The 16,899-nt window shown below is 41.7% G+C and overlaps 1 protein-coding gene across 1 annotated transcript in view; it reads left to right on the forward strand.

Moving 5' to 3' along the window:
- The first annotated feature begins 81 nt into the window (after window positions 1-81).
- TLK2 (tousled like kinase 2) overlaps window positions 82-16,899 on the forward strand; it is a 54,304-nt gene continuing 37,486 nt past the window's right edge. The window contains 4 exon segments of the mRNA XM_038385639.2: window positions 82-622; window positions 2,530-2,618; window positions 12,975-13,046; window positions 15,706-15,775. Coding sequence (XP_038241567.1) covers window positions 2,538-2,618; window positions 12,975-13,046; window positions 15,706-15,775 — 223 coding nt within the window. The 5' untranslated portion in view covers window positions 82-622; window positions 2,530-2,537.

The following is a 16,899-nucleotide window of genomic DNA, read 5'->3' on the forward strand; positions in this document are numbered from 1 at the left end:
CTCCCCCCTCCCGGCACTGACCTCCCCTCCCCCCAGCCGTGCAAATCTCGCGAGAGAACACGCGCTTTCACTAGTGTGTCTTTGCACCAATCGATCCCTATCGGACCGGGCCGAGTCGGACCAGGGGGCGGACCCGGCCGCACCGACACCCGCCCCACCCCCACTAATCGCCGACTAGTCGGGCTGACCGTGCAGGGAGGGGGGTGCCCCGGATTCTCGTGCCCCCACCTGCGGCTCATCGGAGCCGCCCCCCCCCTTCCCCGGGGCCTTTGTCCTCAGAGACCGTCGCCGCCCCCCGCCCCGGTCCTCGCGCACCTTAGCCGGGAGGGGAGTCTACGCGAGGCCGGGGATCCGCGGCCTCCCCCGGCGCGGGCCAGGGGCTCGCCCCGCTTCCCCCCGCTCAGAGCCGCCGAGCTCGCGTGGAGCCCGCTGCCCACAGCGGCGGGGCGCCTGGCTCAGGAGAGGCCGCGGAGCCGCCCCGGGCCTCCCCCTCCCGCCCGGGTGGCCGCAGCAGGTTCCCCCCGCCCTCCTCCTGCCCCCGGCGGCGGCGGGATCCGAGCGGGGCCCGGGGAGCTGCTGGGCCGGGCCGGAGGGGAGAGGAGCGGCGGGGGAGCAGCGCCAGGTGAGAGCCGCGGGGGGCTAAGCCCCGGGGGGGGGCGGGCGGGGAGACGCCGCTGGAGGGGCCCCGGGGCGCGGCCCCTGCCCCGGGGACCGGGGTCAGCGCGGCCTGAGGGCGGCCGGGCGGAGGCCTGTGTCCCGGGCGGGCGGGGAGCGGCCTGGGCCCTGGCGGTTGCTAGGGCGCTGCTGGGATGGGGGAGCGCAGGCCCGGCCCCGGGGGTAAGCGCCAGGCCAAGGGGCCGGCGAGGGCGGGCCGGGGCCGGGGCCGGGGCCGGCCTGTGGATCCCCGGCCTGGTAGTTGGGGTGGTGGCTGCCTCGGGGGAGAGGGAGGCCGGGAGGTGCAGGAGCCGCCGCAGCAGCTGGGATGTGGGGGTGGGGGGCAGGGTAAACTCGTCCTTGTAAAAACATGGTCCCCAATGACAGCCAGGGCCCCCCAGTTCCTGGGAAACACTGAGAGTCTGGGCTGCCAGCAGCTCTCGCCCAGGGGCATCCCGAGCCCTGGGAGGCCGATAAACCGATGGTGTCAAACCCCCTATAATACTCGGTACTCCTCTGTCCCAGCCCATGGGCACTATAGGGCTGGGACCCCCTGTCCAGGCGGTCCCCAGGCCACTCTGCTCCCTTATTTCAGATGATTGAAGTATCTGCATCTTTGTGGGCTTGCTTCGCTGTCATCCCACTTCTCCCATCTCTAGCTTTTCTAATTTCCGAATGAAAAGAGGCCACTGACAGCTTCGTTAAATGCAGACCAGAGGATTTGATTAACCAGACGTCTCAATTTGTTAGGGGGTTTTATGGCTTGTTCAGGGTCTGAGTGTGTGCGTGGAAAATGCTTCCCCCCCCCCCCCCATGGATTTGCTCAGCGCCTTGGAACTTAGATCTGCAGCATTTAGAGGAAATGAGATTTATGGGGACAAAATGGACAATAAATTGAAGGAACAATTGTACGGTGGCTTTTCTAGAGGGCACTTGCTGCCCTTCAAGAACTTTCCATGGAGCATATGATCTTTATACAGCAAATCCGTATTCTCTCATTTTTTTCTGTCTTTAGCTCATGCGGAGAAATGAAACTGGAACAGATATTTCTGGAACTTACCAACTTGCTCAAAATGCAGTTGGCAAGATGTGAATAACAGTTCTAATAAATTCTGCAATTCCTCCCTTTTTTCCCCCCCAATTAACTCTCAAATTGTACATTTCAGGAATTAACCCAAACTACCCAAGGATATATTTTTTTTAAACCTTTCATATAATGGCACCAATTTTAATGGCTCCCCTGGAAGTACCCAGAAGCATCCAGCTATATGTGAGGAACTTGTATACTAGAAGTATCTGGTACATTGCCCAGTAAAGGGAGAGATTTAAAAAAAGTGTCATTCTCTCCCTCCCTCCCATCCCTTTCCTGGAAGAACCCAGGTTTTGTGTCTGAGGTTGTTATCCCCAAACGCCATACAGCTACCTTTTTTGCTTTTGTGATATTTAGTGCTTTAGGGAGTGGCAGAAATAGAGAATCGCAGAGGGTGAAGGGTGTCTTAGCCTTTCAGTAGTCAGAAAACTCTAAAGACTTCAGCCATGAACCCTCCCTCTTCTCTGTTTCCTCTGCAACAAATTTAACAAAATACCCAATAGGAGAGGGTGGAATCATTGTTAGCAGTAGAACTGGGGTTATTCAAATTAAGAAATTTCCAACAGCTGGTAATAGTGTCAAAAGATGGAGCTCTCCAGAATAGGCCCTCATTAAAATAATAACAGCTTGATGGCAAGTCCCATTTTACTGCATGACCATTTTGAATCTATATTGCATGACAGAAATTATTTGTATACAGTCACTTGGTACTACAACTATTTTTGTGCATCATCAATACGTTCTTTTCCTTGCATTGCGTAATATGGCATATTTTTCTCTCATAGCAGCAGAAATGATGGAAGAGTTGCATAGCCTGGACCCACGACGGCAGGAACTGTTGGAGGCTAGGTTCACTGGAGTAGGTGTTGCCAAAGTGAGTAAAAGTACCTGTGATAGCAGGTGCAAATCTTGACCTATTTTGCACACTTCAGTTTGGGTTTTTTTTTTACATAACTAGTGCTGTTCCACTAAGGGAAAGTTGTTCACTATTAGTTTTGTTTTGTCCACTAACTTATTTTAAAGAGTGTGTAAAGAGGAATGTACAATACTAAAAATAGTATGAGGCATTTGCCTCTGTATGCATAGACACTACAGTGTGTGTGCGTTTGATTTGTAATGAAGAGTTAGTTTTTAAGGTTTGCTCAATTTTTTTCATGGACCACATCATCGTTTCTTTTGGAGGAGGCAGTGTAACTCACCTCTTTCCTATCTCAAGGGCTTGTTTGGGAACCGAATACGAGTCCACGTAAGCGTGGACACAGTTATGATGAACTTGCATTAACCAGGGTTAAGGCCATCAGGAACTTGTCCATTCAATTCTTCTTTGAGAACCACTGAACATGTGTGAGCTCAGTTATATTCAACTAAAATTTGCTTATTCAGAGGTAAGCTTGCATGCTCTTGGGTTTGCAACCTGCTAGCAAAATCCTACCCTTCTTTTAATGTATGACTTTGTAACTGATCAGTAGTTGCATTTCTTGCGTCAGACATTCAGTAGTAATTTGTGTAACTCATCCTTTTGTTTGAAATACTACTCTTGGGTTTGATCTCCATATGTTTGTGTGTGTATAGTGTGTTAGCTCCTGTAGTAGCGTCTCTTCATTTCTCCCACCATTCTAGTTCTTAAGATGACAGTGGAACAGTGATAACATTCCAGTTTGCACACTTTAAACACACTGAGTTTCAGACCGTATCAAGCTGGAAAGGAAATATAACCAGATAACCTGTTGCTATAAAAGGTTTAGCCACTTGTTAGAATCATATTGGGAAGAGGGAACTCAGTAGCTGATTTGCCTTTTTCTTATGAAAAGTACAAAATAAATCGAAGCTTGGAATGGTGCTATCCAAGTTTATATTTTGTTTCTGAACTAATTTATGCAGCAGTTGTATTATGAAGCCCTGGAAACAGATCAGTAAGTAAACAGTTTGCAACTTAAAAGAAGCTTACTAAGGCCTGGTCCAAACTTAAGTTTTACTTTCCGTTAGGTATGTGATTTTTTTTTAACTGAAATAGTAATATAAGTAAAAACACTAATGGGATGCAGTTTTTCTGGTATGAAGAAGACTTGTACTGGTATAGTTATTCCCCTTCTTGCATGGGGTGAGCTACTGATATAATTGTGCCCATGGTTGAGCGGTGGGGGTGGTGGCGTTAGACCTCTTTAACTATACAGGGTATACAAATATAGTTAAAGCAGTGCAAATTTCTAGTATAGACATACCCTTAGATTGTAGGCTTCTTGAGGGCAGGACCCCCATCTCTTTATATTATATAGTGGCTAACTACTTTGAGGAGAGCGTTACAAAGAAATAATTTTAAGAGATCTAGGAAACTATACATTGGGAGAAAAATGCCCTTCCACTGTTCAGGTTAATATTGAAAGCTACCTTGCTAATTCTCATGCCATTGAACCATAACTTGATCTCTCTAAAGAGAACAGGTTTCAGAGAAGCAGCCATGTTAGTTTGTATTCGCAAAAAGAAAAGGAGTACTTTTGGCACCTTAGAGACTAACAAATTTATTTAAACATAAGCTTTTGTAATGAAGTGAGCTGTAGCTCACAAAAGCTTATGCTCAAATAAATTTGTTAGTCTCTAAGGTGCCACAGGTACTCCTTTTCTTTTTTCTAAAGAGAACAGCAATTTCCCATTATTTCTCAGGCTTCATGGCAGAAGCAGAATGTACAGTAGTAACTTTGTCTAGTATAAAATATGTACAGTACCACAATCTGTGGGTGTAATCTTAATCCCAGATACTATATGCCCCACTGGGTCAATGGTTTTTCAAAATCTCTGCCCGTCACGCTTGGCACTGGCATCTATATCTCAGTGTTTCGAAGTGAGCATGTTTGGAAACCCATGATATGGTTTTTAATAGACTTAAGGAAGATTTTCGCTCTCTTTAATTGGGTGTGGAAGGAAAGCCTCTTCAAACAAGTTAGTGCCATCTAGTGGGATTGGCATCAGCCTCTTGGAATGGAAGGTATTCTATTGCTGTTTGTTGCATAAAAGGAAGAAAGTAAATGTCGTCTCAGATGCTTTCCTATTGGGTGAGTAGGACAGGCAGCTGTAACATTGAATTAACTGCCTTTTATTAATTGGGCTTATTGCTTGTTGTTTATTCATAAACATAAAGCACAAATCAGGCCTGTGCAAAATAAACAAATGCTAGTTTGTGTTCTTACTACTAATTACAGCATATATAGGTTTTTTTTACTTTTGTTCACTTGCAAATCTGGGGAAATAACACCGTTTATAAGAGCGTTTCCACCTGAAAACCAGTATGGACTTGCACTGAATTTCCTCAGCCTCGGAAATTAAAGAACATGCCTTTTTAGAAACTCTTGAAACAACTGAAATCACAGGTACATGAAAGCAGTGTTTCTAGGCAGTTGATGGAACTCCATCTCCATGAAACAACCATGTAGCTAGACATCTTCAAAGCAATGGTGACTTGTTGGACACCTAGCATTGCTATACAGTTTAAATGTATTCCTTTACCAAATTCATGCCTATGTTGATTCAGGAAGGTCTTGCTTTGTGAATTCCTGACATGAGCTGGTACTTGGTTATTTATTTAATAGCTCACATAGCTTAGGTTTCATTTAGCAAATGAACAGTAAAGTTCAATTGTGAGGCATACTTCTAACTAAACCTCTGTTTCCCACTTTGGGTCAGTCAGTGTTGAAGATAAGCTGTAGTTTGAATTCCTGTGGATAACATTTAGTTTTGTGTCTCTTCTCTTCTGCATCACCTTCCTTTATCTCACTGCTGGTAAGATGCAAAGTGGGATGGTTCCAAAGGATTTGTACCATTTCAAGGTATTTGTACGAGATATGAAGAGGGATAGCTAGTTGGGGGTGGAAAAGTGCACATACACTCCTGCCTTCACCATTCAGGCTAAATCAGGATGGATCATTATTGTAACATACCCGTCATCCACCAGCCTGCTATTGGGAACCAACAAGTTAAATGTGTCCCAGTTTGCTTTCTTGCAGCTGTGCTGATTCACTCATGGTTAGAAAAAAAAATTCTAAATTTAAAAACTGCAATACTTCAAGACAGCACTGACCCTCTTTATTTGGCTATAGTAATTATCTAGGTCCAAATGGGTACACTAGAACTCAAGAAGCATTGGTCTCTCTGTCACTACTGTCTTTGAATTTGCATGTAGGATACAATAAAGAGGGACATGGAAACAAATACAGCCTGAATAGTGTTTGTGTTGCAGGATATCTAGATCCAAAAAAAAGTACATTGTTTCCATAAAAACAAAAATATTTTTCAACCTGTTTTTGCTTTGTAAACCCTGTGTCTGCCCAGAATTGCGTTTCTTTTATCGCCAAAATAAGCTTAGCAACTAGACCTCTCAGATTTAGCTGCAAAGTTACCTAGTAGAGGACTGAAAGTTGAGTGGCTGCATTTTTTCCTCGGAGGGAAATAATGCTCTCCCAAAAAGTTATCTACCATGTAATTAATGCAAACATTCATAGAGAAGGAGTTGTTTCAGAGTCACAGCCGTGTTAGTCTGTATTCGCAAAAAGAAAAGGGGTACTTGTGGCACCTTAGAGACTAACAAATGTATTTGAGCATAAGCTTTCGTGAGCTACAGCTCACTTCATCGGCTGCATTCAGTGGAAAATATAGTGGGGAGATTTATACACAGAGAACATGAAACAATGGGTGTTGCCATACACACTTAAGATGAGCAGGGGAGGAAGAAAATCTTTTGTAGTGATAAGCAAGGTTGGCCATTTCCAGCAGTTGACAAGAACGTCTGTGGAACAGCGGCAGGGGGGTGGGAATAACATGGGGAAATAGTTCTACTTTGTGTAATGACCCATCCACTCCCAGTCTCTATTCAAGCCTAAGTTAATTGTATCCAGTTTGCAAATTAATTCCAATTCAGCAGTCTCTTGTTGGAATCTGTTCTTGAAGTTTTTTTGTTGAAGAATAGCCACTCTTAGGTCTGTAATCGAGTGACCAGAGAGATTGAAGTGTTCTCCAACTGGTTTTCAAATGTTATAATTCTTGATGTCTGATTTGTGTCCATTTATTGTTTTATGTAGAGACTGTCCAGTTTGACCAGTGTACATGGCAGAGGGGCATTGCTGGCACATGATGGCATATATCACTTTGGTAGATGCGCAGAGTAGGAGTTCTGAGTTATATAAATGGATTAATCTGCTAGCAAAGGAATTGCCTAGAGTACTTTGTCTCCTTTTAATCCTGAAAACTTAATAATTATCTGGATGGATTTGAAATAAATAATAAGCACATATAGCTACTAAAGCACAGAATGGAAGTCAGATCTGGGTTCTACTTCAGCTCTGTCACTGACTCAGTGTGACCTTTAGGTAAGTAGACCTGTTTCTGCCTCAATTTTCCCATGCATAAAATGAGAATACAACCTTTGTTGCTGGGAGGTAGTGATTAATTCATCAGTGCTTGTAAAGCACTCTGAAATTTGTAGATGAAAGCTGCCATAAAAGTGTGCAAAGCATTAGCATATGTCTATCCTATGGACACTATACTGAGGTTTTCCTGTCATTGTAGGAACACCAACAGTGTAGAAACGACGTTAGCTCAATTGAGGGAAGCACTCTTCTGTTGACATAGCTGCGTCTACACCAGTGGTTCTCAACCCGCAGCCCACACAGCTGTGGCCCATATGACATCCTCAGAGCCATACCGGTAGTATACATATTGTGTGGATGCGGCCTGCATAACACAGAGAGCTGCATACATGACCCAGGGTGGTAAATAGGTTGAGAACCACTGCTCTACACTGAGGGTTATGTCAGCATAACTGTGTCAGTCAGAGGTGTGGTTTTATCACACCCTCAGCAATGTAGCTATAACGATAGAACTTTCAAGTGTAGGCCAAACCTGAGAGATTGACTCACTTTTCACGAGTTACCTAGTTTTCAAAGTTGTAAACTTACCTACCTCTCAAACGCAGCAGAGGTGACCTATAGAAACTTTGTTGGTAGCATATTTATCTTTTTAACTAGATGTTTGGAAAGATCCAGATTTAACCAGTATTGCAGAAGTTTCAAATATCACTTGTGTGTGAAGGATGTCTTTCTTATATTGAGATAAATAAAGCATGAAATAAGGAAGAATATTTGTGAAACGTTTCATCTTGGGGTGGGCTACTTACTAACTAGCACAAAAGTAATTAGATCAGTTGTAATTCACACCTTTTATCAACATCAGGGGGTAGCCTTGTTAGTCTGTATCCACAAAAACAAGGAGTCCGGTGGCACCTTAAAGACTAACAGATTTATTTGGGCATAAGCTTTTGTGGGCTAGAACCCACTTCATCGGATGCATGGAGTGAAAATTACAGATGCAGGCATTATTATACTGACACGTGAAGAGAAGGGAGTTACCTCACAAGTCACACCTTTTGGTTATCTTGGTTCAAATTTGTGTAAGTGACCCTAACTTGCAATGGAATTGGAAAGGATCAATTGTTTGCATTTAAAACTGAGAGAACAATTTATATAGCCCCTTCGCTTCTCTGTGGACTTGCAGATGTGGAAATTGCACAGGTTTGGGTCACCTGAGAAGGATCATCCTGGTTCGGTCTAATCAAGTGTGCTTCTGCAGTTGAGTTGAAAGGAGGTTTTAGCAGAGGTTGCTATTCAAAATTATCCTCTGTGACTCCCTGTAGATTTCATGTTACCTTTCACCATGAGGAATGCATCCACTACATTCAAGCAGATGGTAAATGTGGTACAAATAACTCTGGGCTAGTTCACTGTGGTTGAGATTGATGAGAACCATCTAAACCAAGTTGTGAGAGGATCACATACGGTGTGTTGTAAATTGTTGTTTGATGTCCACTTGGAGGTGGCTGAGGTAATACATTTATTTCACATTGGGGAATGGATAGACTTAAGCTGGAGCCAGACAAGGTGGATGCTGTTACGCTTGTCCACTTCCACTAAACAATGTCAGATGAGGGCTTTCCTAAGGGGCGGTGGGTTACTTCCATCGCAATGTAAGCCAATACAGCTTGACTGCAACCCTTCCCATGGTTCTTACAAAAAAGGAAATGACTGACCAGCTTGTGTGAGTTGCCAAATGTGAGCAGGCTTTCAAAACCCTTAAGGAAGATTCTTGCCGGTCAGTAATGCTTTTGCAGCTAAATTACAATATGAAGATTGTGTTGTGTGCAGATACTTCAGACGTGGGCCTTGGAGCAGCACTGTCAGGTAAATCACAAGTGGGAAAGAACACCCTGCTTTATATCATCGGGAAATTGCTTCCTTGGGAAGCAATGAATGCAATTATGGAGAATTGCCTTGCCAGTGGGTAGGCCCTCCAAAAACCCCTTTTTTTAAATTTAAATGGCCTATACTTCAAGATGGTGAGTGACCCCCTGTTTCCTTGCACTGATTACACTAAATGAGTAGACTTAAGGCAAAACTTCTCCAGTGGAGTATTATCTTGAAACAATACTCTTAAATTAGTCATCTGTAACACAGCCAAAAATGCAGTGCCGTTGGACTTCCTAGTAGCAAGGAAGATCCTGGGCAAACTTCTCCTGATCCAAAAGTGACAGTAAGGAATTGGCAAGTTCCTTCTTGAGGGTTAATTGACTCTACAATACATTGTCACCAGACTTTTATTTTGTTTTGTATACTCTATGCCAAGTGTTATTTCCCTGCTTTCTTTGATAAGATCTTCTATCTTCTTTGGATTAATTCTGTACCTAATTTTAGTGTATTTTTTAATTTTAAACAGTCACAAGATGAGTGGAAATTAAGTGCTGTACATTTGTTCTTGTGTCAGACACATAGAGCTAAATAGGAAAAAAAAACAGGAATGAATATTGTAGTTTCAACTTCTTATAGTTAAATGGGGGGGGGACCTAATATGTACAGACTTAGTGTTTTATCTAAACCTGTTGCTATAAGTAGTTTTGCTAAGCACTTGATTTCTCGTGTCACCAGGAAGATCAGTGGGCGTCTGATTAGATGACTTGGGGAAACTCAAGTAGCATTGTGAGACGGGATTTAGCTGAGAACTTCACTATGTTCCTTAGGCTTTCTGGGTCATCAGAAATCTTCACCACTCCTGTTTAGCATGTATTCTAGTGGTCAGAAAAGGCAATGTGCTGTAATAGAAGACTGGGAGTCAGAAAACCTGTGTTCTATTACAGAGTCCTTTGCTGACTTGCCTTGTGATACATAAACCAGTTGTTTGACTTCAGTTCCTTGTCTATAAACCTATGGTTAAAGCTTTGCAAAGTACTTTGAGGACCTAAGATAAAAGGTACTATATAAACCACTAGAGGAGGGTTTCACTGAGGAACACTTTTGTAGAGACAGGCTTCGATACACAATCTTGTTCCCTGTTAATCATTGTCCATCTTCTAGGGCTGCATTTTAAATACAGTGTATCTTGCTATTCATGTAGAACTGGAGCCTGAGTGTTCTTTGATTTTGGCCGTGGTATGGGATAGAAGAATGGACGACTAGTCCATTCTCTCTTTCCCTGGATATTATTGGTGTTGGAGGCATGAGGATATTTGTCTCTTGTGATTTCCAAGAGGAGTGCTTCTTTGAGAGAAGCCTCAGAAAGAAATTAAGGTAAAACTAAATTCGGCACTGCATTCTGAATTCTGTCCTTCAAGAAACTGATTAGAATTGAATAACTATTTTGTTGATTTGTGAAGCAGACTCAATTCCAGCTTGCTCTTCCGTAGCTGTACCTAGACCTTAATTAGACCTGCCATGTTCAGATGCAGAATAGTTATTTCTGGTGATGGTGTCAAAGGTCAGAAGAACACTGCGTGACTTTCAGATTCCATGTTGAGTTTTCAGGGTGAGCAGTTAAGAAAACAATTTTGTTAACTCAGACTGAATAGGGTCGTCTATGTACATCATTGAGGATAATTACACATCTGACATTTCTAGAGACCCTTTTCTGACTGCCCACAGCCTACATCAAATTATCCCTCTGACTTTCCTAGTATACAAGTCAGTGGGATGAAATGTAGATCCTCCTTAAACAAATTGAAATATCCTCCTGAGCGCAAGGTGCCTTGAAAAGCTCAAATGTGGCATTTTAGGAGCAGCTGTTTTCTGTTGCTTAATCTCCATGAGTGAAATGGAGGCAGTGAGATTGTGGGAAGAGTGTTCACTTTCATCTTCATAATATTAGAAACCGTTAAGGTGTCCGAGGCAGGGCACAAATCTGGGACACTTCTGTACCTAATAAGCTTTATTAAGGTGTAGAAGCAAAGCTGTAACATTGTACCAAATGCTGACGTCTTGATCGTACTGTTGAGGTTCAGGTTCATAAAAGGAAATGATGGATTTTAGAGAACATCATTTGTGAAGTTTATAAACAAGCTTTTTTACATGGGCAAAGAGATTAACCTTCAGTCACTACTTGCTATAAGTGCCATATTAAGTTTATTACAGCCACATGAAGGCTGTGTCTGTATCTAAGGTTAGCATTGGCACTTCTGTTAAATCCTGTTGTCAGGGGTTTATCACTTGGTCATTTTAAAAAATGCACCCAGATGGTAATTGGAGTACAAGAGTCTGTCAAGAACAACTTACTGTGAATAAATGTTTAAAACCAGTTAGATTTTAAATTGCCATGTGTTTTGGGGGGAAGGGAGGAATGCATTTTTTTTTTTAAAGCTTGAAACCATTTTTTGTGCTGATAAATGGTTTTGGGGAGGAAGTAAAGGGCCTTATTTTGAACTTTTTGGTTCTGACTGGGATGTATCACAACCTTAACTTTATTTAAACATACTAGTGCTAGTACTCCTGGAATATTCGGTATATAAATCTGAGGTGGGGGGAAGGGTTTCCTCACAAATCTGGCTTGGTTATGCTGTTGTTTCAGCACAGTCTCCATTTCACTCATATGGAGAATTAACTTGGTATAATAATGAACTACGGTGATGGTGTCTCTTCTATGATGGGTTTCAGAGTAGCAGCTGTGTTACTCTGTATTCGCAAAAAGAAAAGGAGTACTTGTGGCACCTTAGAGACTAACAAATTTATTAGAGCATAAGCTTTCGTGAGCTACAGCTCACTTCATCGGATGCATCCGATGAAGTGAGCTCTAGCTCACGAAAGCTTATGCTCTAATAAATTTGTTAGTCTCTAAGGTGCCACAAGTACTCCTTTTCTTCTATGATGGCGCATCAAAGCTTTTGTTTTTGGATGCCTCATAAGTAGAGCAGATATAGCTCTTACACCAAGGGAGGAGGTTTCTCTTGGCCAGACAGTGGGACTTATTCTTTCAGTGAGCCATGAGGTGGTGGTAACGTTGAAATCTACAGTGCTGCCTTTACACTGTTCCAGTTGGAAAATATGCTTAGTGTTGATTACCCTTTCTACTTGCTAATTAAAATCATCTTGTATCTTAAGCCTTTATTATGCTGTTGCAAGCCAACCCACCATCCTCCAAATTTAAGGGGTGAAAAGGAGTAAAAACAAAAACAACCCTCCCCTCCCCCCCGGAGGAGTGGTTTTGTCCTGTCACTTCTCAGTAAAGGTTTTGGATCGTTAACTATGAATCTTGATTTTTATGTCTTTGGAAAGATAGCCTAACTAATTTTCAACTATTTGTGTGAGGGTATTACACCAAACTGCAACTCCAGTTTCCTTTTAGATTGGATTTACTGCAGTCTTTGGACCAGATTTACAAAGGTATTTAGATGCCTGATGTTGCAGATAGTCACCTAGTGGGATTTGCAAAAGTGCCTAAGACAATTAGTGGTCTATCAGCATCTTTTGGTGCCTAAATACCTTTGTAAGTCTGGCTCAAAGTCTTCTTTCAGACACTAATTTTTGGTGTGACAGGAGCAAACGTCTCTAGTTTGAGGTCAGTCAAGGATGAATGAAATAGTCTAGCAAGAGAAGTTCCCTGAAATCTCAACCAGTACCACTAATACATGACAGCAGTAACAGCCAGCTTGCCAAATGGAAAATACCTTAAAATTCTTAGCCCTGGGTCAAGCAGATGTTTGCTGGAAGAGCTGCTTTGCTTTACTATTCAGCAATTCAAAATGTTTTCTTTCACAAGCTAATTGTTTTAGACCTTTACTAATGTTACCAGGGTTGTTAGAATGTGATGTTACAAATGGGCATGAGAATGTCATTGCAAAATGTTTTGAAGGCTGAGCTGAAACTAAGACATGTCCACAGCTTTCTTGCCTTATATGAAAACTTTGTTTTTGTTTTTCCTCCTGCAGGGTCCATTAAATAGCGAGTCTTCCAATCAGAGCTTGTGCAGCGTGGGCTCTCTGAGCGATAAAGAATTGGAGGTAAGCAGCAACTGTTCCTAATAATCATCAGTTATAGGTTAAACGTGAATGGGCTAACAAAGCCCAGAATGAATTACGTGAGCTGGAGACGAAGATTTCCTAGTTCAGGGCTTTTGTGTGGAACAGGTTACTAGAAGAATCTAGACTGAGTCCAAGTCATATGGACGTTAGAGCATCCTGCAAGGCCCACCTAGTTAAGGTTTTCTCATCATAACAGATGCTTTTCTTTATTAAAGATAAAAAAGGAGGGTGGTTTTACTGTAGTTAGAATGGTGGTTTGTGAAACTAAGCCCTCAATTGCTGTTTTCAGTACTTGGTGGCTGTTTTCAGTTGGACTTTTCCAAGCAGACTCCCTTTTATTTTGGTCTGCCCAAAACTGCAAGTCTTTACCCACCCTCCTTCACACTTTATGTACATGTGAAGTTTTAGAAATATGTACAAGATAAGGATTTATATAAACTGACGTAGAATGAAAAGGAAATAAGGCATGGTAGTATTACATGCTTCCTTTTGGTTACTTTCAATATATTTTGGATTAAGAACTTCAAAAAACCAGCTAAAACAACGAAGTTGAACTGCAGTTACTTTTTAATTTAAATTAAGATTGCCAGTTAGTAATGCAGGATCTAATTTAAATAGTTTGTTTAAACCCACAATAAGATGACTTCCTACTTCACTTGCCAGCCAAGTGTTGAGTTTTGGATCATATTTCCCCTTTAATACATTACAGTACAGGTATCAAGTATCTGGTGCAGTCAGTACTGTAGGAATACACAGTATCTCGAACTCTGGACTTGACAGGTAAGTACATTAGGAAATGGTCTTCAATTATTTGAAGATCATGAGTATTAAGTATCTACATATTTTTGTTTTGCTCTGGCTTTACAGTCTACTTCTAGTGAGTTTCACTTAGATTAACTAAGGAGATCCACTTGTCTGCCACTCTTCACTTTTCAGTCTGGTGTTTTAGCAGTGGATAGGTGATCTTCTATATCCTTGTGCAATTGGGTGAATGCGAGTGACTACTTAAAATTGAATTTTGTTAATTTAAGGATAATATGAAGATAAAATACACTTGCATTCTCCTGTTGTAATCTTATTGACGCTGTTATAGAGCCTTTGGAATCACTATTGCACGAGGGTATTTGTTAGATGCTCCTGTCAGCAGTGGAGTGCAGATTCCTTTGACTTTGTTTCAGAGTAGCAGCCGTGTTAGTCTGTATTCGCAAAAAAAAAGGAGTACTTGTGGCACCTTAGAGACTGACAAATTATTTGAGCATAAGCTTTCGTGAGCTACAGCTCACTTAATCAGATGCTTGACCAAATGCATCCGATGAAGTGAGCTGTAGCTCATGAAAGCTTATGCTCAAATAAATTTGTCAGTCTCTAAGGTGCCACAAGTACTCCTTTTGTTTCTTTGACTTTGTATTAGTCAGCAGTTTCTTGTACCATATTGTATCTACATAGTGGCCAGTATCAAATGTTGTCAGTGAGAATCTGTTCATTGTACTGATATCATTCTATAAAGTAGCACACAGGTACAGTAGCTACTCTTCGTATGCTTTTTTTTTTTTTTTTTTAAAGCACCAAACCACCCTTTCTGCCCTCCCACCCCAAACAAAACCAAAGACCAACCTCATCTCCATTAGGGACTGCTGGCTGGCATGTTATGGCCTCCTCCATTCCTTGGATCTTAGGTTAACTTCTGGTTGTGTTAGCTTCATTCCTTTATCTCTTCAAAATAGGTAGGTTGGTTTCTGTGTTTGTGTGGACATCAGTTTCTAAGAACTTATGAATCTTAAGTTTGCCACAAAAGTTTTGGCCAAGATTTCCCATAACCTTTTATTGTGGCAATGGGGCACTGTGGCTTTCCTCCTCTGTAGTTTCAGTGGTGGCTGACATGATGTGTAAACATATAGCCTGGAAAATGTTGGTCCCCTTTGGGATAAATGTATGTGATAGAAATGAACCAGTTTTTCTCTGTAGTAACTTGATAGGTTTTTTTCTAATACATAGAACTTCAAGTTTTGTTTTCTTGTGTCTCACTTTGTTTTGAAGGTCCTGCTGAAGGAACACTTCACATCTGAAACACTTCACATAATGTGTAAATGATTTTCATGTAACTTATGCAAGACAGCACGTAGGCACTAAGAGCACAGAAATCAATTATTGAATGGCTACAGTCAGTTGGGTGGGATTTTCAAAAAATGCTAAAGTGACTTAGGAGCATACGTCCTATGAAAGGCAAAGTAAACAGACTGGGCCCAATTCTCAACTGTCCTGCATTTATTTAGCCATTTAGATTAGTGAAAAGTGGGTATTAAACACCGCTGTTCTGATTTGATTGAATTTTATGCTCAATCTGCAGCAGACTAAAAGACTACATGATGTACAGGGCAATGGAGAATCAGTCCTACTATGTCTAAGATAGAAAATCTTTCCCTGTTCCCACCCCCTTCTGATTTCTAACATGTTCTCTTATCTTGCTGTGCATAGGTCTGAAGGTAGTCTCTCTCTAAGATACTGAGTGCAAAAATTAATGCACTGGAACTGAACGACCATTGGGGACCTGCAGCCTATGTATTTAGGTCATTTATTTTGGTCATTTTTAAATTCTGGAATAACAGCAGAAATGTTAATTTGAAGTATTTTTTAACAGACTCCTGAGAAGAAACAGAATGACCAGCGGAACAGGAAAAGAAAAGCAGAAGCATATGAGACCAGTCAAGGTAACCCATTCTCCTGACCCCTCACAGGATTTCCGACCAGCTGATAATTGGCCTCACTTCTTAAAGAGTTGTGGTGTCTAAGGAGAGTAATGGTTCATCTCCGGGGTGTGTCAGGCAGTTTGTTAGGAATTTATTTGAAGTACTTGCAGAGATCGTGTAGTACTCCTTTGGGAGTCGTTTTAATTGTAAGAAAAACATTCAGTCCTACAACAACTTACTGCAACATTGGTGTTTACTTCTAAACTCTAGAATTCTTATTGGAGATATATGATTGGGCCACTTTGCACAAGGAGAGACTGGATGTGGGTCCTTGTATGGGTTATGTGAATATCATGTGCTTAGTCACATGGGAACGGTCTGCAGCTGAAATCTTTCTCATTTTTGCTGTGCTTTGAAAAGCTTTCATTCATTTTCTACATCTTGTTCCATGTAACATTGGAAACCTACTTTAACAACCAGCTAGAGAACAAGTTGTACTCAAAAGTATAAAACAACAAATGTCATCTTAAAGAAAAGAGTGAGTCTGATTTCAGTCCAAGCTCTCATGCTCCTCTTAGTGAGTGAACATTAGGAGGATGGAAGGAATAGTTATTTTGGAAATAGGAAGCTGCTCCTACAACAAAATAACAGATTCTGTTGATAGTAGACTGTACCTATAGTGTTTGGAAAGAGAGGTGGAACAACAGTTAAACTTTAATGAATCTGTATTAAATCACCATTATCTCTCTAGCTCTCGGAGAAGGATTGTGGGAGGCTTAATTTACTCACAGTGAGTACAGTAAATTATGTAAAGGCAAAAGTAGATTGTGTATAGTAACCTTTATTATTCTGTTACCTTCAAGGAAGCTTTGAGAGATCCACATTGCACACTGTGAGAGCAAATATTTCCCTTGTTGTTTGCAGAGAAACAAATGTCATCTAATTGGGTTTGTCAACTCTCCTAATTTAAAAAAAAAAAAAAAATGTAGGGATTCTAATCCTGAAACTAACTATTGCTGTGTAGAAGCTCCTCTTCTGTACTAGGTGCTGTAAGAAGCACCTAAGTGTACATCTTTATTTACAGGAATAGGTTTCTCAAAATGGCATCGGATGTTTACGTTTACAAAATCAAATATAAAATCAAG

Source organism: Dermochelys coriacea, chromosome 27 (genome assembly GCF_009764565.3).
Source record: "Dermochelys coriacea isolate rDerCor1 chromosome 27, rDerCor1.pri.v4, whole genome shotgun sequence".
Taxonomy (NCBI): domain Eukaryota; kingdom Metazoa; phylum Chordata; order Testudines; family Dermochelyidae; genus Dermochelys; species Dermochelys coriacea.